This window comes from Hirundo rustica, chromosome Z (genome assembly GCF_015227805.2).
Source record: "Hirundo rustica isolate bHirRus1 chromosome Z, bHirRus1.pri.v3, whole genome shotgun sequence".
Taxonomy (NCBI): domain Eukaryota; kingdom Metazoa; phylum Chordata; class Aves; order Passeriformes; family Hirundinidae; genus Hirundo; species Hirundo rustica.
Genome location: NC_053488.1, coordinates 11,583,492 through 11,595,469, shown reverse-complemented (window position 1 = coordinate 11,595,469; position 11,978 = coordinate 11,583,492). Strand labels below are relative to the sequence as shown.

Genomic DNA, 11,978 nt, shown 5'->3' with positions numbered 1-11,978 from the left:
TTTTCTTCACATAGCTGCACTATTTTGGTGGCCTCCTAGCATCCTCTGTTATGCTAGCCCACTTAGGACTGTATCTCTGGTTATGCCACTATTTGAAAAAGGAGTTTTTACATGCTACCTAGAGTGGAATTAGGACTGTTCTTCCTAAGCTACCCTTTTCATAGACAAAGTAAATTTAGGTTAAAGAAAGAGAAATGAGGGATAATTCGCTAGCCCACCACAAGAATCCAGGTGTTAGAACCTTGCCAAAACTGTTTTTTACTCACTTTACATTCTCCTGTCCTGGGCAGCTCCTGGCAGTGTGGCTAGGACAGTTTTGTGGTGTGAAGCAAGTAGAGCGTCTCTGAAGTGTTTTAGGCCCAACATCTCAGTATCTTCTTGGTGTTCCCCAATTTCGCCTTTCAGTGTTCTGCTTAAAAAAACCCTTTGCATTTCTAACGATATGTTTTTAATTGAGCTCTGATACACTTACACATATACTTGAATCTGACCTCATAATACCTTGAAGCAGATAAGCTTTTCCTAAAGCTGCCAAGTACATTAATTTACAAGCTGTGCTCTGCAGATGGCTGGCAGTCACTAAATTCCAAATAAGTGGCTGGTGCATTGTCTACTGAACCCTGTTAATTCTTATTAATTGATTAAAAATAAATTATAAAGATTTATGAGAATTGGCTGTGGTTTCCATCTCTGGATATCAGTGTACTTGTTGAGATCACACCAAAAATGAAAGAGAGCAAGCAACTTGCCCAAGATGTAGAAAAGAAGAAAACAAAAGTCATAGTACGCCTCTGAAAGAGTTAAGATTGAAATCCAGTCCCTAGATTAGTCTTATTTTTCTCCTCAAAAGTAATTAATCTCTTCATGACTGGGTTATTTATCACAGTATTCTTATACATAAGGATTTTGGTAACATTTTAACTACTCTGATTATGTAAGTTGATCTACACATGAAACACAACTTTGTGGAGTGTCACTCACTTGCACGTTCTACATACAGTTTGGTAAGTTACAGTCATTGAAATTTTCCAATGTATTCCATTCTTTCAATATCCATTGATTATGTTTGGCTAATTATATTTTACAAAAGACAGATCACCTCGCAAAAGGCTGCATATGCAGGAAACTCTGTTTTTACTAAAATATCAACTAAAGTCAGCTGCTGTATAGAAAGAAATAGAAGTGTATGTATTTCTACCCTGTACACAGGAAAGAACAATTTTTCTTTCCACTGCCACTGTGTATGTACAAACACTGGTCAGTCAGTGGTGTTTCACTCTAATCTGACCAAAGTGTAATCTATTAAAAAGTACCTCTGTTACCCACACTGTCAGAGGCAGGCTGTAACAACACTAGACAGAAAGAGAGTGTTGCACTTTGAAAGAACTTTAAGTTTGCTAATCATTCTCTATCCTCACTGTACATTGAAGATATTTTCTCTGGGCTTACTGTCAATCATTTCCTTTAAGACATGACTGTTCTTAGGGTTATTAAAAGAAAACAACGTATTTGCTAAAGGTGCGAAGGAGTGAATCTCGGTGTTTTCAATGTCAGGTTTTCTTGCCTTTTGCACCATATTTTCCCAGGGAAAATCATGCAGAGTGGGGTGCATATGTAAGTGCAAACTAAAGCAGTGTGCAGGCCAGGGAGGTCACAGCATCCTGCACTTCTGAAGTAAGAAGGCTGTTCAAATTGATTCTGCCAAAGAATGAGGCCTGCCAAGGCATAAAGAGTCACAGAGCCAAATGTTTTGTTATGATCATGAAGGTGGCAGGTAAACACAGTTTTTCTGACATTTGTTCTCAACCCTGCTCTATTTTCACCGCTTTTTTTGGGATCAAGGAAGCAGATAAACATGAGACTTGGAATGCACCTGATTATGAATAGAAAACTCAGCTGAATAATTAAACTTGCCTACTGCCCTTAAATAATCCATGTTTAAGGAGTTTAGAGATGTGCCGTAACCACGTGTGTACAAAGCTATCCTTTATTTGTCCTTGCACAATATTCAAACAGGCAACATAGCTCCTCTTGGCTTTGATAAGGAGCAAGCATGTGAGATCTCCTCTCTATAGGTTTTCTCTTTGTTGTCTTGAGCTTAGACTTCTCAGTCGACTCTCAAGCCTGTCCTAAGTCCTCTAGGAACTGGCTTGAGACTGCTTTTTATGCTAGTGAAAATAACCCTGGGCATTTTCTCTTCAATTTTACTAAATAAGGGCAAAATTGTACTGAAGAGAAAGCTCAGTGTGTTTTGTTGAAAGTGATGATCATTTAATATATCCATTTAACCTTTGAGAAAAAAACTTTGTCAAAATAAAGATATGCATTTTACTTTATTGGAAACAGAATATCATAATATTAGTGAGATTTATTTGGTTCTCATCTATGTATGTAGTGTTCAATTGCAGGTGGGAACACAGCATTCCTAGTGATTGCTTCCAGCATAATTTTCCAAGGTGGAACATAGCATCATCACAATCTTCTTCATATTTTACAAATGCCTCCCATAGTAGGGATGAGTCAGGAGTGAATTGATATATTAATACCTTGGGAAGTGGATTACAGTGCATTTCATACTTAATTTTTAAGTCAGCAGTTTGTATTTAAGAAAGAGAAGCACTACAGACTTACTGAAAAAGTTCAAGGGGACCAAGCATCTGTATTTCTCTTACACTTGGCAGAAATACAGATATTCCTTTAGGGTATCATTTAGATTGTGAGCGCAATGTGGATTGTGCTTGGAAGAATTTATATGTTGGCTTACTACAGAAGGAGTGAGTTTGGGAAGTGATGGCAAAGTCTTAGCAACTGCATGGAGTTTGATGTTTCTTAACACTGCTGCAGGCTCATTTGGGTTTTGTGCGGGAGAAAGGATCACTATCAGTAGTCTAGGGAGACTGGATCACTAGGATGAAGTTAGTCTCTACAAACAGTTTCAATTATTCAATCGTCTTGGAAAAATTAGTCCTTTCCTATGCCTTTTCTATGCCTTTTGCATCCTGTAATAGGCAGACAAACTCCTGCCTCTGAAATAAAAATAGCTTCAATTCTACATTCAACATGCCTGTAATTCTGCCTATGATACTGCAAGTAATGGCTCCATAAGTTTATGGCAGTGAAGGTATTGGATTTTTATTTTATTTTATTTTATTTTATTTTATTTTTGAAAACTTATTTTCTGTGTTAAGACAACTGCTGCCTGAATAATGCATATAACCACACAAATTTAGAGGAGCACTGAAATTTCTGTGGGTAAAGTCTGTATTTAAAACTATCCACAGGAAACACATTATTACTTAGAAAGGCTACACAATGTACCTGGTTTAGCAGGACTATTATTAGAATCCAGGTCTCCTGATTTCTCTGCTGACTGAATCATACTGTTTCTGAAGTGTTAGGCATTAAAGCACATGGGGATGAGTTGGAAGCTTCGTAGGACTCAGGGGAGCAAAAGCATGAAAGCTTAAACCTCTTAAGCTGGTTGGAGAAGCTATGTGAAAGGCTTCCTAGGAGATAAAATCAGGAAAGAACATGATATTCCTCCTTGCTACAAGGGGTAGCTACTGCTTGCAGCTGCAGCAGAACAGAGGGGAGCCAGAAGGGCAGTGGAACAGGCTGCTGTAGCAACACATAGTGGTCACTCATCTGGCACCCACAGACACTGCAGTCTTTGGTCTGTTAGACTTCATTAAATTGTTGCAAACTCCACACAACATCAGCATGCTCTGTGTTATCCTGCTTTATAGTGACTTGTGACTAGACTCCTTTAATCGGTATTTGATTTCCTTTTTCTTGTGTTCTAAGCAAAGTGTTCCAAAGAGTTTTACAATATGGGACATTAATGGAAGTTTCTGACTTTTCTATAGAAATAATTGTCACGGTGCCTTTCGAGCCATCGTCTCAAGCTCACCTGGGCTAGCTCGGGCACCATGGCAAGCTGAAGGTACGGCCAGCAGGTTGCACCAGCTAAGCCGATCCTGTGGGTCTTTGGTTCCCTGAACCTCATCGGCAGGCACTGTTGGGATGTTATGACAGCAGTGGAGAAGTGAAGGAAAGACTCTGCAGTCACAAGGATTTTACTGGAGCATCTGGGGAGACCTCTTCACCTCCTGAGAGCTGCTCAGATGGAGCACTCTAGGCTTCTTGCTAGCACCTTTTATTCAGCGGCGGAGCAAGGGGAGGAGGCTGGGAGTCAATAAATTGGCTCACTAGGGAGGAGTCACAAGGGTGAATGACATTTCCAAAAACCAAACATAGACAAGGGGGAGGGACTTCCTCTGCATATGACCTATCTACTTGATGGCCTTGGTAGAATTTTTAGCTCCAGGGGAGGGCCCTGAGATAACAGGCAGGCTCCAGAGGAGGAGGAGCGAGGGATTGACAGTTAACTGCCAGAGGGGGAATTCCAGGGAGGAACTATGAGGAAAGCTAAACAGGGGCACATAGAACGAACCGTTTGGCAATGTAGCTTTAAATAAAGCAAATACCTTAGCTAAACAAAACTCACACTGCAACAAATAATAAACCTGAAAGATTAGTAATATGTATACTTGACAATATTCAGGTTTTTATTCTAAAGTTTCCTAGTTGCACACCTGTGGAAGAAGTGAATAAATTAAGGCAATTGCAAACACTCAGGTTGCAAGTGTGTAGGTACCCAATTCTGCATTTAATGGAGAAGGTAATGATGAAATTGAATTCTGAAATCAAACACTCCCTACTCTATAATTTATGAAATATAAATCTGACACTGAATTTTCTATTAAAAACTTGCTACTTCCAATGTCTTCTCTTTGTCCCCACTCCTGTATACCTCTTCAGTAGCCCAAGGAAGCTGGCATAATGTTTTTGATGCTATGAGATAGCAGAATTATCTAAAACAATTATACAGTAACTAAAATTTTGCTGAGGGTGTGGGTTAGTGCACAGCTGTCACTCTGGTTCAAGTTGTCCTTTCTGATTGCCCAAATGCATTCTGAGATGCCTAAATTAGAAAGCTTTTACATGAGCTGCTTTTCTGTAAGCCTTTATGTTAAGTTATGGTGTCTGTCTTTCTATTTCAAATAAGCATACAAAAGTGTTCTTAGAATTATAATATTAAAAAGCTTCCACAGGCTCTCAAAATACATGATAATTTTTCTTAAAAACTCAGCTGAAACACTCTAAGTTCTTTATTTTTTGCTATTTGTTTTTGAGCATCCTAGTTAGAACTTTGGTCAGGTTTTCACGCTAATCTCTGCAATTTTCATGAAAGCCTAAGGTGGACTTCTTATAAGTGGAATCCATGATCTTTGAAGTTCCTAGAGGAAAATAGGTTGCTCCTTAACAGTAAGTGTGCTTATTCAGGTATTTTATATGGATTAAAAACTATTTTAAGGACTCAAATTTCAAAATGTTGATGTCATCCAGCAGGACCTTTACACAGCTGGGAGATGGGCAACTGCAGACCTCAGCAAGGCCAAGTGCAAGGTCATACACCTGGGTCATTGCAATCCCAGACACACCCACAGGCTGAGCAGAGAGGTGATTGAGAGCAGCCCTGTGGGGAAGGACTTGGGGGTGGTGGCTGATGAGAAACTCACCAGGAGCCCAGTGAGTGCTCACAGACCAGAAAACTATGGGAATCCTGGGCTGCATCCAAAGCACCACTGGGCAGCAGATGGATAGGAGCGTTCTGCTGCTCTGCTCTGCTCTGCTCTGCTCTGCTCTGCTCTGCTCTGCTGAGACCCCAGCTGGAGCACTGCATCCAGCTCTGGGGTCCCCAACATGATGACAAGGAGTTGTTAGAGCAAGTCCAGAGCGGGACCTGGGGGTTGATGAGAGGTCTGCAGCACCACCCCTATGAGGACAGGCTGAGCAAGTTGGGGCTGTGCAGCCTGGAGAAGGTTGTGTGGGAACCTCACAGCCACCTTCCAGTATCTGAAGGGGCCTACGGGGAAGCTGGAGAAGGATTATCTGACAGGAACTGGAGTGACAGGCAAGGAGGAATGGGAAAGAGGGAAATTTCCCATTGAAAGAGGGAAATTTAGATTAGATATTACAAAAAAAGTATTTGCTGTGAGGGTGATGAGACACTGGAACAAGCTACCTAGAGAAGTGGATGACCCGGTGGTGTTCAAAGCCAAGTTAGATAAGGCCTTGAGCAACCTGGTCTAGTGGGAGGTGTCCCTGGCAGGAGGATTGGGACTAGGTGATCTTTAACATCACTTCCAAACCTTAATGTTCTATTACTCTAACTGCCACTTATGATGATGTTGCATTAAGATTGCAAATTCAAAAACTGCAGAATATACTAGTACTGGGGAAAAAAAAAAAAAATCAAGACTTTATTTCAGAGGTGTACATACAAGCTATTTAATGGTATGAGAACTAAAAGCCAGTAAAGAAAAATACTTCGAGTAAATTTATAGGCATGGAGAAAGATAGCAACTTATTTACAATAAAATAAATGGATTGAGAATTTTATTAGATGTAAAACCTTCTAAGCGTCTGAAAATATACCTACAGTGTCAAAATGAAGCACTGATCTCTTATTTCTCTCTTAGACAAATGAAGTGTCATTGCATTTTCGCAATCATCATATTTTCTGAAAACAAATATTTTTAGTGATATATTCAAGAACTGGAGTTTTAGAATTATTATTTTTTGGTTTGGTACCAGTCACCAGTCATTTTTACATCTCCATTGCTACCAGAACTACTATGAGATACAAGAATCACAAAAAATAATTTGATCTCTGTGAATTTCTTTAAGTTCACATTGAAGCATACACATGACTAATCTTTCAAGAAGATATTCTTCCTGAGCTTCATTGATACCTGGTATGAAAAACTCCATTAAAATATAAATGTTTCTATTTTTTATGATAAAAGGGACAATAAGATATTTCTTTTTTATTCTGAATTACAGATGGCATCCGTTCAAGATTCAAGATATGGCCAGAAAGATACATCTGATCAGAACTTTGATTACATGTTCAAACTGCTCATTATCGGCAACAGCAGTGTTGGAAAAACATCCTTTTTGTTCAGATATGCTGATGATTCCTTTACATCTGCATTTGTAAGCACAGTTGGGATCGATTTCAAAGTAAAAACGGTTTTCAAAAATGAAAAAAGAATTAAGCTACAGATTTGGGTAAGCTAAAATATAATTCTGTGAATTAAGCAAACTGTAGTAGTTTTGATAGCATTTATACAGCTTCAGATTTGCATCGAGTATCATAACCCTTATATATTTAAAGAGAGAGAGCATAGGAATGAAAGAGCGGTTAATTATTTCTTGCATAGTTTTTCTGCCTTGAATATTAGTGTGCAAACAGTATTTTTAAGGTATTGTAGTACAGTTCTTTATCATTAATTAAAATGCTTTTGGGAATAATACAGATCAACACATATTAATGTCTGTTCAGTGAGCTATAAATTTCTGTGCAATATGTAGACTATTGAAAGTGATACATGTTATTTCAAAGTACCTTGAAATACCAGTTTCAGGATCTAGTGTCTTCACTTAAAAAATTATGAATTAATGTAGGAGCTATAATAGCGGTTGCATAACAGAAGGCATAATTTTTTACTCTGTCATCCTGATCACCTAAAACATCTTCCATCTTCTGTTGTGTAAGGAAACTTGTGTAAAGAGATAGTGTTACCCAGGCATACAAACCCCCTCATTCCTTGCCTATACCTTAGAGACTGTAGAAAGATGCCCAGAGGAGAAAAATGAGATGCCAGGGAATAGGTTTCCTTTTCCACAAGCTCTCATCAAAAATAAATGATAGCCAAAACTTATTCCATAGAATCATAAAATATCCTGAGTTGGGAGGGACCCCACTCCTGGCTCTGCACAGGACCAACATAACAATCACTCCTTGTACCTGACAGTCTTGTCGAAAGCTTCTTGAATTCTGGCAGACTTGGTGCTGCGACCACCTCCCTGGGGAGCCTTTTCCAACACCCAACCACCCTCTGGGTGAAAAGCCTTTTCCTAATATTCAACCTAAAGCTCCAGTGGCACAGCTTCATGGTCACTTCCCCTGTCACTGGTCATAGAGGGAAGAGATCAGTGCCTGCCCTTCCTCTCCAAAGGAAGTTGTAACTGCAGTGAGGTCTCCCCTCAGTCTCCTCCAGGCTGAACAGACCAAGTGACCTCAGTTGCTCCTCATACACTTCCTTTCAAGGTTTGTCACCACCCTTGTGTCCTTTCTTTGGATGCTTTATGATACTTTTGTGTCCTTTTTGTGTTAGGGTGCCCAAAACCACACCCAGGATTTGAGATGAAGCTGGCTAGTGCATGATGCCTTGGAGTGGCTACCCGGAACAGAGGCTAGACAAGATTAGGAGAGTAAAAGCAAGTATTTATTAAAGGTCTTCAGTAGGTATACCTTGGGCAGACAGAAAACTCCAAGAAGCTACACCTAAGCTGGACAGTGGTCACAAGTTTTTCAGAAAGATATAAGTTTGGTTCATTTACATATCAAGGGTCAATCCTCCAATGACAGCTTCAGGTAATGAAGTCATATAACCCCATTTTGCTCCCAATCCCCAACTCGCTTTGTTCATACTTTTGGGGTCTGAGACAGTAAGGTGTCCTTGAGCTTCAGGCCTAGGGGAATTGTCTTGTCTGATCAAAATGTGAAGACAGTAGCAAACACTCTATATAGAGTTTTAGAGTTATACACTAAAGCAGTACAGAATTTGAAAAATATGCAAGTTAAAATCCTAAGGCATCGATCCCCCCAAAGCCACAATTCCTCTAGGCCAGAGGAATAGAGAGCAGAGCAGGACAATCCCTTCCTTTGCCAGGCTGTGCCTGGTGAACCACAGGACATGGTTGGATTTAGGACAAATTCACTGATGCTTACATCCCCTCATTCTTGGGTGATAGGGTGATACTAAAAGAAGAGGAAAGAATAGCAAGATCTTTAGTAATGCAGAGCTAAAGCTTCAGGTCTTCCTGAAGTGCTTGAGGACTTTGAGCAGTGTTTTCTTTGTGAGACATTTGTAAGAGCCTTAAACCCCAGATTTTATAATTTTTTTCATAAATACAAGTAATTTAAAATTTATTTAGTGATGGGCAGACATTAGGTCTCAGAAAAATCTTGGTTCAAATCTGACCAGTTCATCCAACATGATTTAAACAGCAGATAAACAGAATATTTTCCTAATAGAGTACAATGAAGAATTTCCCAGAGTTCTCTACACTCTTAGGAGAGTAGGTTAGGCTTCAGCCCTTGATATCTCAATTTGTTGTTTTGTCCCTCTAGGAACTAGAACACAGACTTTTTACCTCTCAACCTTTTTAAGCTTAGGTTCTCACTATTGTCATAAGTATAACAGTGGTATGTACTGGGTAACTATATATCACATGAATATAATGTGATTTTTATATATATATATATACACATATATATATATATATATAAAATAAATATATATAACACTTTAACACTTCAATAATATTCTGGTTTCATTTTCATAGTTTAATACTGGAGATTGCATTGACATAACCTGATTTTTTTATAATGGAACAATAAAATTTTGCTCATGTTACAGTTTTTACTGTAATAAATGCAGTTCTTATTTTAATCACCAAGTAACCCTTATAGTAGATTTGTCATGTGATTAGTTTGACACTGGTATATTTTTCACCTCTCCATGTCACAAATATGTGCTTAGCTCAAAGTTGTCCATTGATCTAGGTATGTTCATGTCTATCCCTGGCACAGATGGGATGTAGCAGTTGTATTCTTCCCAGTTCTAGCAAAATGTATTTTGCTTGTTGTTCTTTGCCTGGCATTAACATCAGAGTCCTAACGAGGTCTGAAAGTCCTTGCCTGAAAAATCTTGCAACCAAAATGATTGAAACAAACCCAAGAGCTCTGTGTTCCTTATGGGAGAGGAAGCACAGAGTCAGAGCATAGAAGAGACCTTCCTGCTTTGTGAAGAGTCATGTGCCAGGATGTAGGGTTAGAGACAAGATTTCAGATCACATTTTCATAGTCAACACTGCATCTTTATTTGTGTTGGCGTGTTTTTTTTGTTTGTTGGTTTGGTTTTTTATTTTGTTTGTTTGTTTTGTATGTTTGGTTTGGGTTTTTTTTGGTTTTTTTTGTTTTTTTCCCCCCACTAAATTTCTTATGCCAGTTCTTTAAAGGCCTTGTCAATGCCAAATTAACTCAGATTGCAACAGCTCACTTATACCTGTCTGTGCTTTTTAGATGGAGTGTTCTGTGTCGGAGCAATGTGCTGCAGTTAAGCTTGCTAGTAAATCCTTTGATTTTTGCACCTATGAGACCTTCAATAAAATCAGTAAGGGATCTCAGAAAGCTATTCTAACACACAAAATCTCAATTAGAGTGCTATTACCCTGTCTCCAAAGTTATACCCACAGCAGAATTGTTAATAGGCATTGTTCTATATATATAACTTGTGTCTATATTACATTATACTTTGTTATTTTTATTGGTTATGGAAATAGCTTTCTAAGATGAATAGCACTCTTACAATAGCAATTTCCATTTTGTTTATTCATTTATTCATTTATGAAAGACAATTTATATTAGATAGAATAAAAAATCAAATGAATCATGGTGAGTGTGGTTTGATGTTAAATCTGAGTAGGAACATGAGGTTATAATACGTGCCTGAAGTTATAACACTTCCTTCAAAATCAGTGACAAACTATTTGGTGGCATTGTGTGATAACTGATGTTCAGCATACATGAAATAAAATATTACTGAAAATATCACAGTTTTGTAAACTCAGAAAACTGGAAATGCAGCTTTAAAATGTATTTTGAATGACAAAAATCAGAACTGAATTACTTGCACTTAAGTGAAGAAATACATGGAATGATGCCGCTCTGCTGTTCTTGATTGACAATAAAATGCAGAAGTATGTAAATAGTAATGCTGTTAAGTCCCTGAAATTTCCTATCTAGACAAACCATTAATCCAATCTAATTTTTCCTGTTACAATTTTGTACATATTCTTCTAGATTAATGTTCCTGTTTCAGAGTGCTTTTAAGATAATTTGTGTTGAACTTGAAGCCTGTTGGAGTTTACAGATTCCATCAGAATAAGGTTCTTGTATGCTTACCAGTGAAGGTTACAAGTTGGTCTAAATTCAGCATGGGCACTCAAGGAAGCAGTCATTATTTAATAATAAAATTCACAGTGTATTATCACAGATGGATAGAAGGATTATCAGATTGAGGTACGTGCTGTTTACTGGGATGCCCTGCAAGTCTTTCCTTTGTTTGAGGTTTTTTTCTTGCTTGGAGGCAATAGTGTCTTATTCTTGAACTGTCTTCCTTCATTTTTCAAGTCAGGGAGGATGCGGCTCCATCTAGTCCTTGCTGTAATATCATTTTCAAATGGCCAGAAAGAGCTTGTTGGGAGCACTGTAACATTTACTTCTTTTCCTTCTGAACCAAACATCTTCCTTCCACAGTATTTACCACTGGAACAGAAAGAAATTCAGAGTTCAAGTGCTGCATTGGTTAGTGGTAGCACATTACCACTCTCTGAATGCAATCTCTTTCTGGACTTTTCCTGTTAGCTGAAACAAGGGGAAATCTTTTGTTTCATTTTAGGGTGCCCTTCAACAGGTAAATGTTATGTAGTTGTAGTTGGACATAGTTTGCCTGAAATATTTAGTTTCTCCTTTTGCTTATTTCTACACAACATAAATCATTGAAGAGCCTGAAGTTTTTAGGGTAGGATCCTATTTTCATACTGCAGTATTATTGCATGTGGTGCTTCTTATATACTCATTGAGGGTACTTCCACTTAGTGCAAGTCATGTTTGGTATACTTTATTTCTCAGAAATACTTGTGAAATTTATTAATAGTTATTTTTGCTTAATTGTTTTTTACCCTAATTTTTCATAGCATCTGGAGTTGTCAACAACAGATATTAAATATTTATACAGTCAAAGGAGAGCCTATTATAGTACAGAGAGAACTATTGTATT

At 38.2% G+C, this 11,978-nt stretch overlaps 1 protein-coding gene across 1 annotated transcript in view; it reads left to right on the top strand.

The window, feature by feature from the left end:
- Nucleotides 1-6,909: 6,909 nt before the first annotated feature.
- The window catches only part of RAB3C (RAB3C, member RAS oncogene family), a 124,450-nt gene continuing 119,381 nt past the window's right edge, over nucleotides 6,910-11,978 (top strand). The window contains exon 1 of the mRNA XM_040090843.1: nucleotides 6,910-7,137. Coding sequence (XP_039946777.1) covers nucleotides 6,910-7,137 — 228 coding nt within the window. The remainder of the gene's footprint in view (nucleotides 7,138-11,978) is intronic.